This window comes from Carya illinoinensis, chromosome 5 (genome assembly GCF_018687715.1).
Source record: "Carya illinoinensis cultivar Pawnee chromosome 5, C.illinoinensisPawnee_v1, whole genome shotgun sequence".
In the NCBI taxonomy this organism is placed as follows: Eukaryota; Viridiplantae; Streptophyta; class Magnoliopsida; order Fagales; family Juglandaceae; genus Carya; species Carya illinoinensis.
This window is the reverse complement of record NC_056756.1, coordinates 14,195,821-14,211,419: the sequence shown is the minus strand read 5'-3', so window position 1 is coordinate 14,211,419 and position 15,599 is coordinate 14,195,821. Positions and strand designations below refer to the sequence as shown.

The following is a 15,599-nucleotide window of genomic DNA, read 5'->3' as shown; positions in this document are numbered from 1 at the left end:
TCATTTTTGAAAAGATAGTGTTCACCCAAAGATTTGGGTTTTTTTTTTTTTTAAGTGAAATGAAAACTGATTAGATGTCTGATCTGGGCCAATCCTCGTGGGTCTGGGGCTCGGGAAAATCTCCTCAACACTTCCATTTTGTAGTATTTCATTTTTGAAAAGATAGTGTTCACCCAAAGATTTGGGTTTTTTTTTTTTTTTTTTAAGTGAAATGAAAATTTATCAGAACATGGGCTTGAATTCCCACATGCATACACGAGAAAACGACGAGATTTGGACGTCAGTCGCTTTAGTGTCAGCTCATGTCTGCAAAGTGCAGCAGCGGAGGTACACTGCTCGTGTAGTAACCCTAGACATATATGTTTTTTCCCCTCAAGCTATTCCAGCACATCCGCTAAATTAATTACCATATATCCAGCTCCTCCTATTATCACAAACCCTAGAACTTTCCCGGCCTAGCTCTTACCTTTCAGACTTCAAACCTCACTTCTTCATCTTTCATCTTCTTCTTCCCTTTTCTCCACTATGAACCTAGAAGAGAAAGTAACAATGGACTTGGCTCCACCATCAGAGCATCTCTGCTATGTCCGGTGCAACTTCTGCTACACTGTTCTTGCGGTAAGTTTGTTCTTATAAATTATGCTCATCCACATACTGTTCTCGATCCAACCCCACAATCTTATTAAGTACTGTGTAGAGAGAAACTAAAAGATTAACCTTTTTCATCTATTTTTTCAACAAAAAAGAACTCGTTTGATTTCTACGCATATCAGAAGAAATGTCATTTTCTTGAGGACGGTGAATTTTCGCGAAAAATAGAGGTAGGATATAGAAAATATATATCCCTTCTCTGTTTTTCTTCTCTCCTTTCCGCATGAATCCTAGCACATTTTCCATAAAGTATTAAACACAAAGTCTTATTTACTGAAATATTAATGGCACTGGTGTACGTACTGCTATATGTTGAAAAAGAGTTTAGACTCAAATTTGCATCTTGTAGTTAGCAGGTGATCATGATCTGATTCCTCCGCTTTGTAATTTATCTCTCATGTCTTGAACTGTTGTATGATCTTCTTGTATATGCTAGGTTGGGATTCCAATCAAGAGGTTACTGGACACAGTGACTGTCAAATGTGGTCACTGCAGTAACCTTTCTTTTATCAGCACCAGAGCTCCACTCCAAGGCCAATGTCTTGACCTCCCACTCTCCCTTCAGGTAATTATAAGTCTTAGATCTCCAACATATATACTCGTGTTCTTGCGACTCACTCCAACCCCCCCAAACAACCAAAAAAAGGGACGAATTCTCGCTTTACGTACCCCAAGACCTACGCATGCATTCAGAAGAAAAATCTGAAATAGCATCTTTTTCTGTTTCCCAAAATTAGTAAAACTAATGTTAGGAAAGACAGCTAGCAGCACCGGCTAAGTTCATTATCCTTCTTTAGACGTAAGTGATTTAAATATTCATGAAGACGCCAGCTGAAGATCATAGCATATATAACCTTTTGACACTCTCTTCAGGCTTCAAAACAAGTATATATCTCGTATAACATGATTTAAATGAAGAAATACAGGATATTTCTGATCACTAATATTGGAAGGGTACTGTCTGCGTTTCATGGAGAAGCAGGGCTTTTGCAATGATTTCAGAAAGGGCCAATCCTCTTCATCGTCCTCATCAACAAGCGAGCCGTTGTCTCCCAAAGCACCCTTTGTTGTGAAACGTAGATAACCTTCAACTTTTCTACCCTACCCAGTGAATCCTATATATAAAGCTATATATATCCTTAATTTTTTCTTCCTCTTTTTTTTTTTCTCTTCTCGAATTTATATCGGTTTTTTATTTTTATTTATGCAGCGCCTGAGAAGAAGCACAGGCTTCCATCTGCTTACAACCGATTCATGAAGTAAGGGGAAGTCCTTTTCTCACTGATTATTTTACCACTACTTCTAGCTAGCTAGTACTGCTACATGAACTACTAGTACTGAATCTTAATACAATTAGTGCTTTTTGAGGTTCAGTTACTGTTAATAGTTTTATAGTACTATGAAAGAAATTAGAGTAGTGATGTATGTGTTTCAATTTATGCAATTTTGAAAGGGAGGAGATACAGCGCATCAAATCTGCTAACCCCGAGATACCACATCGAGAAGCTTTTAGCACGGCAGCAAAAAATGTAAGTTGATTTTCAACATCATCAGTAGTAGTACTACTCATTTTTCATTCAAGGGTTTATACAAATCATGTGTACGTACGTGTGTCATCTCTGATCGATCTAGAACGTCTTCCTCGGAGTACATGATATTATCTAAACTGATTTTCTTGGGCATTATAATTAGTGGGCTAGGTACATTCCAAATTCAGCAGCTGGATCAGTTTCTGGTGGCACAAATAATTAATGTAAGACTTCTGATCTATTCTGATATATATATATATATATATAGCAGGACATGAGTAGTTTTCATACATATATACATATATATATATTTATATATACATATATATATATATATATATATATATCATGATCATGATCTCTCAGCCAGATTGATTTGTTTACCTTGATCTTATATACTATATATGATATTGTTGCAGGGATGATGTAAACTATTTCCAATCGATTACAATATTGCAGTGACAGTACTGGACATGCAATTGGGAAGAAGTAGTAGTAGTAGTTGAGATCAGCATGCAGCTTCATGTGTGTCTCAAACTTGATTTGATCTGGTTGTCACTTGATTTTATATCATGTTGGCTGGCCTTGATGGTATTTAATTTGTTTCTTGATGAACTGCTAGATGATCAGAGTTAACTCAGACTATCATCATCATCATTTAATATTGTTAATTTGCTAATTAGATGATCAGCTTAGAGCTAGTTGATCAGAGTACTATATATGTTGTGCTGATTAATTTCCTAATTAATTACTTGATCACTTCTAGGTTCGAATTAAGTACGTACGTACTACTGATCTAGCTATCAAAATTGCCTTAAATTAATTCTCATAATGTCGATCTTCTATTTTTTATTTCCTAATTTGTTCGTTGATCATCTCATTATCTAATTCTCACAAGTGTGTGTATATATATATATATATATATAATATTATGATTTCATAACACATTCAAAGAAAAATGATGATTTATTACGAATTATTTGCGACGAGAATTAATATAGACTCATTTTGATAAGAAATTGTTATTTTTGTGGTAAATAATTACTAGCCACGTATAAAAGTTTTTCGTGTAGTAATATCACATGAAAGATTTGAAGTTTAAAAGTAAACGTGATATTTATTTTTCTTATTAGTAAGCATCAATCTTTTGTAACGAAAACAAATTTATTTTAGTTAAAAATAGTCATTTTATTGAAAATAACTAGTCGTAAATAAACAATTTTCTTATAATGTCATATACACGTACGTACTTACTTGATCATTATGATCCCAACAGTTTGTCTTAATTAATAATATACATGCACATGAGGATTGTGTATGGGAATAACATTATAAACTCAATTTAATTAGCACATCAATCTCGAATCCCATTGAATATTGAGAAATTTTATGAACTCAATTTCTTTGTATCCAACGTACACTGCCTTCAAATTTCTTGTAACTATGATCAATACATACATACATATTATATATATATATATATATATGAGCTTTGCTACACATAAGTTCATATACCATATACGACACTTTTTTTTAATGTTTTTAGATTTATTCTTCTTAAATTAATTGAATTCTTATATTCATTATCTATTTATCAAACATTTGATAAAAGAAAATTTTTAAAAAAAAAAAATGTGATTCGTGATATGTGTGGACTTATGTTTGGGCCACGTTTAAGAAAGGTTGCTTCAACGTCATCAGTGCTCAAGGAATAATTTTATTAGAATAGTGAGGCCAAGGGGCCAATTAAAATATATGACAACAATGCTATTGCTATATATATATATATCTAGGAATTTGATCAACAATGCCACGTAATCATCAAATATTGTTGACGTGTCAGCCATCTCTAACATTGATGAGTGTCACGTGATCAAACTCTAGAAATTAATTTTCCCTAAAAAAAAAAAAAAAAAAAAAAAAAAAAAAAAAAGACACGATTCCAATCGATCCCCAATCCCTGATGGGCCTGATCATGCATTTTAGGCTTTTCCGATCTTTGCTTACTAGCCCAGTAAATGGTGGGACAAAAGAACGCATAACTCCGGGCCGAATACGTATAACAGATCTACGTAATTTCTTCTGCTTCCGCACAAGACCCAACTGACCTGTCAAATCTGACCCGCGCGTAATGTAGAATTATTTTATTTTCTAAATCTACGTCAATAATATATGGTGTAAAGGTTTTTAAATCAATTAATTTTTCAAGATAACGTCTTTACACTGTACATTATTTATGTGATGGAAAATGCTAGATCCCTACTGGGGGATCCTCTTGGAGCTACCGCTACCAGTTTTTTTTTTTTTTTTTTTTCAGTAAAAATTATTTAATATTATTGTGAATTTTTTATATTTTTTTAAATATTTAAAAACATTAAAAAAATAATGTGAAAAAGAAAACATAAAAATAAGAAAAGAAATTTTGACCAACGGGAGTCCCAGCGGTGGCTGTAACTGTGACGCCCCCAAATCCCCACGCCCGAACACGGGAAAATTGAGACGTCCGGATGGTGACAACCCGGGTCACCATCCCATCGACGGGTGCCGAGTGTGTGCAAGGCAACAGATGTGTACAGAGAAACACGCAGCGGATAACGAAAGTCATAACTAAGTACCAGAATTTTTCTTAACGTAATACAAGCTGTTTAAAACGTACATAGATAAAATATTACAAAACACAAATACAGTTTTGACAAATATAAAAGATAGCATCAGCAACCCGGCGGAGCCGCATCCTCGGGCTCAGCCTCCTCCTCTTCGTCCTCTAACTCTGCACCAAAAGTTACGGAACCACGAATGGTACCGCAGGTAAGTAAAACCCAAACACTACCAGATAAAAACACATAAAACTCAAACAAGATGCATGAACCATGCCCAATGCACAAAACCCATAAAACACAAGTTTTCCATACACGCCAAAAATCCATTTGGCCCAAAAACACATCCTTACCGAAAAACACGCCAAAGTCCATTTGGCCCAATATCTCGCCAGAAGTCCATCTGGCCCAATATCTCGCCAGAAGTCCATCTGGTCCACGCCAAAAGTCTCATTTGGCCTCATAAACCATTAACCAATTTTTAACCGTATGCACCATGACCTCCCCTAGGGGTCATCCGCACACCATGGCTCCAGTGTCACACCGTAGAGTACCACCGTGCATGTGACACCTAACGAGCGATGCCCAGTTCCGCGCCCCGCGCGTGCGTAGCCAAGCATCCTCTAGCCCTCGCCAGCGAAGGGCCACGGAGTCGGTGAGTAGGGCGATGCCCGGTTCCGCGCCCGGCGCGTTCGTAACCAAGCATCCCCTAGCCCCGCTCCCGTCATCGCTCTCGACAACTCAGGGGACATTACTTAGTTTATTCCGCTCCCGAGTGACCAGAGGAGCTCCACCGAGATAATAACTCATCCCGGCTTGGGCTCGTGATACACACGCACCCGCAATACACTTACGCCAAAACACAGGCTTTTCACATAAATCCACAAACACACGTGCATGCACCATGTAATGCCATAACAATGCATAATAAAGTAATCCAACAATCATAAATCAAATAAACACGCAACTCCGTCCTCCATCCATCCGACCCCCGAAACTCCTCGGACTCAGTCCGGAATCAACAACCAACAACAGTAAATAAATGAATGAGCAATATATATTAAAATCTGAAAATAGGGTTTGGAAAATACTTACAGCGCTATATGGCAATTTTAGAAAACAAGCGGCGTTGCAAACGGCGGAAAAACAGCAACGTCACAGTGAAAATTCACTGTGGCCGTGGGTTTGAAAAACCCACTTTTGAACGGGGACAAATTAGGACACGAAATTGATAGGGAATGGTCTAGGGATGGTTGTGAAGCTATTGGAAGTGGTGGTTGGCCGTGGGTGGCGGCGGAATCGCCGGAAAATGGCCGAAATACCCAAATCGGAAAACAAGCTCGTAGGAGCTGCTCCGGTGGTCGTTGGAGGCCGGAAATGGGTGGGTTAGGACGGCAAGGGACCGGTGATGAAGTAGTGAAGAAGTGGTGGCCGGAGGTGGAGCGACGGTAGCGGATCGGAGCCAAAATCGTGCGGCTTTGTTGGGCTTTTTCCAGCCAAATGGCCGGCCGGTTGGGGGTGAGCTTGGGTGGGGTGGTGCACCGGAGGGAGGGGAAGAGAATGGGACCGGTGGGGGGCCGAACGGTGGCCGGACGGCGGCGGTCTGAGCTGTTGAAGGGGACGCCGGCGTGAGGGAGAGGGAGGAGAGAGAGAGAGAGAGAGCTTGGGGGGGTCCGAACGCGGGGAGAGAGAAGAGAGAAAAGGAAAAAGAAAAAAAAGAAAAAGAAAGGAAAAAGAAAAGAAGAAGGAAAAAGAAAGAGGAAAAAGAAAAAAGAAAGGAAAAAGAAAAGAAGTGTAGGGAAAAGAGGAGATCTAATCCTCGTCCGGAAAACAAAACTAAACTGCCAAAAAGAGATTAAAACCACAAAACAACTAAAAGAAATAAAACTCAACCTCAAATAAATTAAATTAAATTAAAAACCAATTTTAAAACACAAATAAATTAAAATAAATAACTGATATATTAATTAAAATAAAAACAATTATTTCAGTGAAAATATACTCAAAAGCGGGTCATCACAGTAACACTATTCTTATGTGATATAATTTAATTTAAAAAATAAATTTTAATAATGTAATGTAAAATCTTTCAAATATAATTTATTGTACAAATCTTGTACAAATTATGCTAACAGTTATAGAGTTGGGTTCAGACCGACCCAGCCCACTGCCCAAACCCTTCGTCATCATGGGGAGAGTTGGAGACACGTTTTTCCTGCTCATTGAAAATTTCTTTATTTTATTAGGATGGAAATCTTCGACAGTGAGACGAGAGCGGGACTGAGATGGCCGCCACCTTGCCTAGGTGGAGGCAGGGGGCTGGAAAGGTTGCTAGGTTGGCCTTACTAAGAACATCTGTAATTAAATTATTACCTAACTTTAAGATTTAGAACTATTCGGATATCTTTTCAAAAAAAAAAAAAAGAACTATTCGGATATATAAAGAATACGAATATCAATATGAAAATACAAACAGTGTTTCAGAGGGCCTAGGTGATCCAACTCCACTCGCGGGAAATGTAATAATCATGAAGGAGCATGATTTTAATGCCTGTTAAGATGCGTAAGCAGTGACGCCAGAGGGATTGAACAGGTTGAGCGCGAAGCACGACGACAGCTCCATTTGCAAGCTGAACGGGCATGCATAGATTAAATAAAACAAAATATAACTGAGCACTGTGCACTCTTGTCCCATTTTAATGAGTGCATGTCCACTTTTATTTTATTTTATTTTTTATTTTTCTCAAGTAAGCAACTATTCATTAATAATAAGAATCTTAGTACGATGTATTAAATATACAAACGATGGTGGGTCTTTTTTATTGTAAAAATCTAGTAAGTATGGTGGAATTTTGATTAAGGGTAATTACATTGTTGGATTTTGCCTATTGCATTATTGCATGCACGCATCGATTTTGAGATTGATTTATTTTAACATCTTTCTAGGATTCAAAGTTGCTCAACATTATTCTTGTATCCTTTATGATGTATTCTACAATCTAGTCTTGAATTCTTGCTGATTAATTTAAAGCTGTTATAGTTATTTGAGAGTTTCCTTCTACTTTGATTTTTTCAATTGTTTGCAATGTGCTTCTTTCACTCTTATGTATGCTGCCATGGCTTCCCCTTAGTTTGGGTTGTAGCTCCTTGAGTATTCAGCTACTATGAATAATATTTTTCTGTTGTGTGATTTGCATATTGCAACTGAGGTATTGCCACTTGCCCTTACTGCAACATCAAAGGTTATTGACACTTTTTCTGGAGGAGGAGCCCAATTGGTTTTTTGCTTTTGTTCTTTCTAGTCCTATGCACTATAGTGATTTCTATATGACTGGTTGACTCTTAATACAAATTAGCCTATGGAAAGCCTTTTGAAATTGTGAACAATCTAATTTTTATAGAACCAAAGGTTATCCATAGCAATTACAGCAAATAACTGAAATTTGTGGGTATCAACTTCTACAATTTGGAGTTTAGTCTTAGGATCTAAGATACACATAATCCAAGTATTAACATCTTGTCCTCCAAGGGAAGAGACATTGAGAGGCCTGGGGGATTGTCTCCACAGAACTCTAGAGTAGGGGCATTCTAGAAACTGATGAGAAATAGTTTCTAGTTACAAATAGGACAAACCAAATTTTCTTCATGCTGTGAGATGTATTTTTTTTTTTAACTAAGGATCTTGTTGGAATGATGTTATTAAAGACTTTCCATATGAAGAGCTTGAGTCTATTTTGAATTTTTAGAACCCACATTATTTTCTAGACCAAAGAAGGGGCATTGTTGCTGATTTGATTTACCAAGGCAAAGTATGCAGATTTGACACAGAATTTTCTAGAGGAGTGATGCATCCATTTATGTCCCTAATATTATGGAAATGAAGTTGGGCAAGAGGTATTTTTTCAATTTAGTATCTTGAGAGGAGATATAATTTAAGAGGAGGGAATTTCACCTCCCGCGTTCCTCAAGGATTAATTCATAAACTCTCAATTGTGGGTCTTGAATTATATTAGGAGATGATGGATTCAGGATCGAGGAGATAGAGAAGGTATCCAAGGGTCTGTTTAGACTTGGGTACTAATTCCATTGTTAATCTGCATACATAAGCTCGAGGCTAAAAAATCTCTTTATTTTAGCAAACTTTTCCAAAAAGCAGTCAGTTGGTTTCCCAAGAATGTTCAACCAAGAAGCTTGTTTCACATATTTTTCAACAATGATACTCTTCCACATGCTGGATTCATTATTGAGAAGATTCCATCGTAACTTGGAGAGTAGGGCCTGATTGAAATTAGAGGTCAGTCTTATCCCGAGTCCTTCCATGGATTTAGGCTTGCATATACGTGTCCACTTTTACTTCATTTGGAAGTGGATAAACTTAGAGGAACAACATAGACGAACATGCTTTCTTTCGTGATATTATATAAATACATATATATATATATATATATATATATATATATATATATATATTTATATATGCAAAGCATAACTTGACCAAAACCCAAAACTTTTAGGAGAAATTTTATACCCATATAGTGGTTGGAAAAAAGATGCAGAAAAGTCATCATGGCAGCAACCAAGAGGAAGTTCCAACCGCATGCACAATCCCACTGCAGCATTATTTTAATAGATAAAGACGATGACAACAGGAAGTTGTGACCCAGTAGGTCAAGGTTTATCTATTTATGTGCAGTAATGTCAATTACCCTACCACCAATCTCGTATAAGAACGATATCTTTAAGATGCCAATTAGTGACAGATGACTTCTAATTACTTCTGGCGGTCGTCTCATTCGTTTATTGCATTTTTCAAACCTACCCACTAGTGCAACCAAAAGAGATTGCAGGTAGGGGCTTTTTAAGAGCATCAACAAAGGAAGATTCTCCATTATTGAGATATCAGTCTTGATTGAAATGCGTTCAGACCCGTGTGAGCAAGTTTTACTAGCTAGCAACTTGCTGTTTCGTTTCCGTTCTCATTACTTGTATGATACTGGGGGTATCACTTCTCATGAGGTTCATCAATAGCTAAAATCCTTGGATTAGCATAATGTTTGTAGAAACAAAGGGAATAAAGGTTCTTAGAAGGACTTACAGATGCAAACTTGCATTACTTTACAGTAGAGAAAGCCGCAAATCATTCTTATTTACCTTTTTAAAGTAGGAATGCTCCAACTTACGGTATCCAAATTTTCTATGATCCATTGAAACAGCACAAATGAAGTTATTGAATCATTTGCAGCATGTCCTAAACTGCCTCCCCTTAACCTGCACCAACAAAACTGTGTCAATTTAAACATTGCAATAACCAGGTGTAATCGGCATACAAAAGGTGATTTACCTGTCTTCTGAGCTTACTCATTTTGCTGAAAAAATAAAAAAGCTTACTCATTCTAAGGAAATTTAGTATATCAAAATCCCTAGTCCCTTTTAGCTGACATCAAATTTTGGCTAACTCCCAAAGTAAAGGATCAACATATTGTTACTCAACAAAATTATTCAATTCAACAGCGTAAGTACAGACTTGCTCTTATTTCTTCATATAATATACTGATGATGGTACACGATTTGTTGATAGTCATAAATTTGTCTTAATTATGCTTCAACTTCAACATGCACTACCTTAAATCCTCGTACCCTTGCCTACACCGAAGCGCTATCACACTATAACAATAATTTTACCTGCGAAGCATCCTCACTTTCAAAGTGTGACAGAAAAGACCAGTCAATAGGGATATGTTTTCGTACCTTGTTGATTGCATAACACTCTAAAGGTTGGGAAATAGCATGAGTCCTCATTTTCTTGCTTTACTTGAATGGAATTTTTCTGTCGTTCCACTCTTTGAAGATGTGATGACAATTGGAGCCAATCAACTGTGGATCCATGTTCAGGAGATGGACAATACTTAGCATTCAGCATACCCGAATCTTGAAAACCCCCTTCAGTACAGACTTGAAAATCAGCAGCATGACTAGCATCAGAAAACATTATGGATCCCATCTTACCAACGTCCATGGAGTTCAGCCCATGTGAATAGAGTCCACTTGGTCCATATTGTTCCATAGAGCTTGCCCTTAACGGCTTCTCAAAAATTTGAACACCAACATGATGGGCAGCGTCACCTTGCATAATCTGGGGGCTAGCCATTGGAATTCCTGTCAAATGACTTGACAAGCCCTGTGATTGGGCTGACAGAAGAGAGAGAGCACGACTGGAGATCGAGGCCCCAGATAGTTCCTGAATTGTTGAAACAGTAACATCACAGTTTTCAGTTCCTGCTGAAGGCACTCCCAAACAATGTTGTTTCCCAATGTCATGCAGATGAAGGAAAGATTTTGGGATCAACTGCCCATTTGCGAGAGGTATTGCCGATTGAGGACTGTAAAATGACTCCCCTTCTAACTTGATATGAGTAAACCAATTAGCTTGATCAGATTTTCCTGGATGAACAATGCCAGGTCGAAAAATGTCAGGGAAAACAAAGGGTGTTCTCTTTGGGAAGGAAGTCCCCAGATATCTAGTGTCTGCAAAACCCTTATAATGTTAGAGAAATGGTAGAACATCCATTAACAAAACGAGATTCTACAGTCAAAGATGAAAAGTAACTCATTGCTAGAGGAAGGTTAGATCTCAGAACATATAGCCTTTGCATATTTCAGTTTATGATCCCTTACTGATCATGCCATTAGCTCTATTTTATAAGTCTTAACTTCTAGACAATCCATACTGAAAGAGGTTAATATATTTAACCAAAATACCCTCTATATTTAAATTAATCAATTACTGCTTATACAATTATTTACAACAGGCTCATACAATTCTTTTTGGTCAAACTGCAAAAACAGTTCATATCCCTTGACTAGATCACAACCATGCATAATTGGTCTATAGCCTTATATTTATCTGGACATAGTGCACCTGTATTATGAAAAGTAGTATCAGCAGATATATAATTTGTCCCTCATATGTACCAATCTGTTGGTAGAAAGTGAATCACAGTGGTCACAACGTTAAAAAAAAACATTTGGATAGACAGCATTAAGAGGAGCTCAATGATGGCTGATGTGGCCACTTCCCCTAGTTTTCATTGATGGAAAATTACTGCTTATATTTCTTTTCTTTTGATATCTATAGAATCGGCCTGGTCAAAAGGTTCAATATCTATGATAAATAACTGAGATATAGTGGGATAAAAAACTATTGAAGTCAATTACCTCTAATGACAAAGTTCTAACCACAGAAATAGTCAATGTGCTCCAAAAAAGGTAATTAAAATCAAATTAGTTGATCTGGCATCTTGAGGCCGTACAAAAATTTATCTCACTTTCCTTTTCTACTTTTAGTAATTTTACACTCATCATCAAACTATATCATTTAAGACAAAGTTACAATACTTCTAAATGAGGAGCTAGGCTTTACTGCCATTGTCTGGTTCAGTGACCTACCATTGAAAATATAACGAACAGCTAGCTAGAGATTCATCTGAGAAATGTACCTTTAAGAGCCTAACATCTGAATTTGAAAAAGTTTCGGACAAAATCAATTTTTTTGCAATTTTTTTTTTTGGGGAGATTGAAAGTCTTATTAAATATTTTTTTTTTCTTTTGTCTATTGAAGTTATTAGGGAGATTAAAAGTCTTATACCTTGATATGATTGAAGCAGCTTATGTTTACCAGAAAGGGTATCTAACTGAGGCTTCCTTCGACGTTCATTATGGCCTGCTAAGCGTTTACGACAACTTCGCTTCCCTTCATCAAATTCAGCCAGCAAATGAAACCTAATTAAAGAATAGAGACCACAATTTGTATCAGGCTAACAAGTAAGCACTGTAACTAAGCTAGGGTGAATAATGATCTTGAAGTTAAGTCGATCAAATACAAAGGTACTTGTGGAAAGAATTGATAAAATAAAAAGGTGATTGGTTGTATTAGATTCTACACTAAAAATAATTATAAGGCGTTGCCTCCTTCCATTCTTTCTTTATCTCTTCTGTGTACATAGGGTGCATTTCATTTCTTGGTTTCTAGATCATTGTTACATCTGAGCCCCAAAATAAATGTATATTTTGCAATTCGATCACAAGTAACAAATATTTTTCCTACATACTCTATGAAATAAAAAGAATAGGATCATCGGTAATGGTGCATCCCAAATACATCGCGTAAATAAGAATCGGGCTCATATAAGTATCTGCTAGGCTAACCATTAAAACTCTCAAACAAATCAAAAGCTAAAGTGAAAAGCATGACAAACCTGCTACACTGTTGACAAAACCTTTGTTCAATGCCGTTAACAATAACTTTGGTAGTCTTGGAGTGAACATCGCAAACTTTATGCCTTTTGTGGTAATCCTTTGAGGAGCTCAAATCCTTGTTACAACCATGGACTTGGCAGAAGGCAGCCTGAGAGTGTGAATTTGCTTTGCGTGCTCGCTTTGTCAGCAAGGATGGTGGTTCAGATGACAAAACCGGTCTGTGTTTAAAAAGCTTGCTGCTCTCTGCACCTTTGCAATCAGCCAATCTCCCTAGCTTCAAATCAATAAGTGATAAATCTTGGTTGTTAGTTTCCATGCCTGAACTTGAAAGCTTTTCTTCAGAAGCCACTTCTTCAAAGCATGAATTTGAGGTAATAATACACGATGGGGAAACTGCTCTTTGACTAGAACTGCTGCCAACCTCACCACTGAACATCTCTAATCCTTGGTTACCATGAAATGGTTTTCTCACAAAGTCAGGGAATCCCAATTCGACAAAATCCATGCTCTCAACCGCTTCTCTATCAGATACAAGCCCGTTGCTTTCAAAACTAAAATTGGGTTTATTATCCCATTCCATTAATGGTTTTTTGCTTCTAGCAAAAGCATCAACTTGTAAATCTATTTCATCAGGAAACAAAAGGCCTTTCCCTTCTGATGTGTAACTCCAAGGCTCCATCACAGAAAATAATCAAACCCGCAGAAATTATGCAATGATGTAAATGCCTACAGAATTCAGTAAGAGAACACATAAATCACCCTTCTGCAACTTACCAAAAGAGAAATCACTGTCTTGCAATTCGACCCAGAAGCCAAATTTCATTCTACTATGTAATGATATTAGTACGAAATATAAATACAGAGAAAAATGTTAAAAACAAATGCATTTAGACATAAGACACATAAATACAGAGATATGTAAGCGTTGCAGAAACAACATAAAAGCAATGACAGTAAGAATCATAAATTTGAAATGCTCCAGAACTAAGATTAAAGAAAGCGAACAACATTGGTCATACACCATTTTATACCAAAGTCAAACCAAATATTTCATTTACGGGCAGCCCAAAACTGAAAATAACACACAAGAGCTCAAACGTATCACAGAAGCTAGAAGGAATATTAAAATGCAAAATCATTCTCCGTTTGGCTGCTAGGAAAACAGAGGAAAAGAAAGAAAAAAGGGAAATCAAACGTTCGGTTACCGAGAAAACTTTAGGATAAAAATCGGTCGCCAAAAGATTGACAAGCTTATTTATCCTTTAACATGCTTTCTCGGGAACCACAAGCAATATACAATGAAAAAGGATAGCAGAAAAGACAGCCGAGAATGGGTAAGAGTGGTTCTTTGCATACCAGAATGAACAGTGAGAGAGAGAGAGAGAGAGAGAGAGAGAGAGTGTGTGTGTGGTTTTTCAGGTTTGTGGTGAGGTCGAAGCAGATACACTACGAGTCAACATGATTTCCACTACTCTCACTCTGTCCAAAAGCATGTCGAGGTCTTTGTAGCTTTTGAGAGACTTCGAAATTCCGTTTAAGGACCCATCTTTTGCCTCAATCACAGGGACAACTTGGGAAGGGCCGTTCTACTTCTTCTCAAGACAACTCCCTAAGATTATTTTAATTACCAACCAGCTTGTTTGTTGTTTTGGAATACTTATTAGAATCTGAAGAAAAATAAATACAAAAATAAACCTTATCATATTAATTAATTTATTTTTATATATTGGGACAGAGGGTCTAATCCAAGACCTCTATTTTGGAGACTTGGATGTTATGTTATCAGACTATAGGCTTTTGACAAGTTATCTTATTAATTGATATCCATATAAATACTTAATAAATGTTATACGATCTACTTTATATGTTTATATGTTTCTTGTAATTGACATTTTCATATAGGAGTAGGAACTTAAAAAGATATGGATCTTTACCGAATGTGGTCCATTCTTTTTTTTATTAAACTTTCAAGCATTTTATTTTAAATATTAGAAAGGGGATAGAGCTGAAGTGATCGATCAAATGTACAAACATTCTTTTTGTGGATATGATAATAATTAAATGGATAAAATATAAATGTACCATGTGTTTGGAATTGGAATTGGAGTGAAGCCCACCAAAGTCAAAGCCCTCACAAGGTGAGTAGGGGCACAGTATGCGAGTAGTCAAGGACAGAAAAACCAAAGTAAACGAGAAAAACTTGCAAGAACAAGGCAAACAAGCTGGTGGTGAACAAAAAGAAGGCAAGCAAAACATAAGCACGCAAGACAAGGGGAACAAACGAATATGATAGGGTCATAAGTCATTAATCACAAGGCTCAAGGTAATTAATGTGACGCCCCCAAATTCTGTTTGGGACCGGACGGACATTTGAAGCGTCGAGACATGCAACACAAGGTTACCTGCCCCCGTTCATGACATATAAGATGCAATGTTTCTAACATGCATCTAACATTATGCAATATTCGCAGCGGATAATTTTTTTTTTTAGCAATACTATGCACCAAATTGAAAATATCTCAAATGCTTAAAACATACTTCATACATAAAGACCCATTGAGTAGAT

General features: G+C 36.8%; 2 protein-coding genes across 6 annotated transcripts; one reads left to right on the top strand and one right to left on the bottom strand.

Moving 5' to 3' along the window:
- Window positions 1-341: 341 nt before the first annotated feature.
- LOC122311485 (protein CRABS CLAW) lies at window positions 342-2,957 on the top strand. Of its 3 annotated transcripts, none has more exons than XM_043126055.1 (7): window positions 342-618; window positions 1,088-1,216; window positions 1,628-1,727; window positions 1,862-1,910; window positions 2,105-2,180; window positions 2,344-2,404; window positions 2,600-2,957. In XM_043126055.1, the coding sequence occupies exons 1-6, from the start codon at window positions 526-528 to the stop codon at window positions 2,401-2,403; spliced, it is 507 nt and encodes a 168-aa protein (XP_042981989.1). In that variant the 5' UTR covers window positions 342-525; the 3' UTR covers window position 2,404; window positions 2,600-2,957. The 3 variants fall into 3 exon arrangements, with proteins under 3 accessions (XP_042981989.1, XP_042981990.1, XP_042981992.1); XM_043126056.1 differs by having other exon boundaries at window positions 343-618; window positions 1,631-1,727; XM_043126058.1 differs by having other exon boundaries at window positions 357-618; window positions 1,634-1,727.
- Window positions 2,958-9,794: 6,837 nt separating this feature from the next.
- Window positions 9,795-14,552, bottom strand: LOC122311754 (squamosa promoter-binding-like protein 6). 3 transcript variants are annotated; one of them, XM_043126412.1, is made up of 5 exons: window positions 14,390-14,552; window positions 13,033-13,759; window positions 12,423-12,556; window positions 10,526-11,302; window positions 9,795-10,045 (listed from the first exon to the last, which is right to left on the bottom strand). In XM_043126412.1, exons 2-5 carry the CDS (start codon window positions 13,710-13,712, stop codon window positions 10,041-10,043), a joined length of 1,596 nt encoding a protein of 531 aa, XP_042982346.1. In that variant the 5' UTR covers window positions 13,713-13,759; window positions 14,390-14,552; the 3' UTR covers window positions 9,795-10,040. The 3 variants fall into 3 exon arrangements, with proteins under 3 accessions (XP_042982346.1, XP_042982348.1, XP_042982347.1); XM_043126414.1 differs by having other exon boundaries at window positions 10,526-11,218; XM_043126413.1 differs by lacking the exon at window positions 14,390-14,552 and adding an exon at window positions 14,239-14,381.
- Window positions 14,553-15,599: the final 1,047 nt, after the last annotated feature.

Excerpts from the sequence above, each read along its gene's own strand:
- LOC122311485 (XM_043126055.1), top strand. The coding sequence starts at position 526 with ATGAACCTAGAAGAGAAAGTAACAATGGACTTGGCTCCACCATCAGAG. Across the intron at positions 1,728-1,861 it reads AGCACCCTTTGTTGTGAAAC|CGCCTGAGAAGAAGCACAGG; the intron begins GTAGATAACCTT and ends TTATTTATGCAG. Across the intron at positions 1,911-2,104 it reads GCTTACAACCGATTCATGAA|GGAGGAGATACAGCGCATCA; the intron begins GTAAGGGGAAGT and ends CAATTTTGAAAG.
- LOC122311754 (XM_043126412.1), bottom strand. The coding sequence starts at position 13,712 with ATGGAGCCTTGGAGTTACACATCAGAAGGGAAAGGCCTTTTGTTTCCT. Across the intron at positions 12,557-13,032 it reads TTTTGTCAACAGTGTAGCAG|GTTTCATTTGCTGGCTGAAT; the intron begins GTTTGTCATGCT and ends TTCTTTAATTAG. Across the intron at positions 11,303-12,422 it reads GCTGCTTCAATCATATCAAG|ACACTAGATATCTGGGGACT; the intron begins GTATAAGACTTT and ends AGGGTTTTGCAG.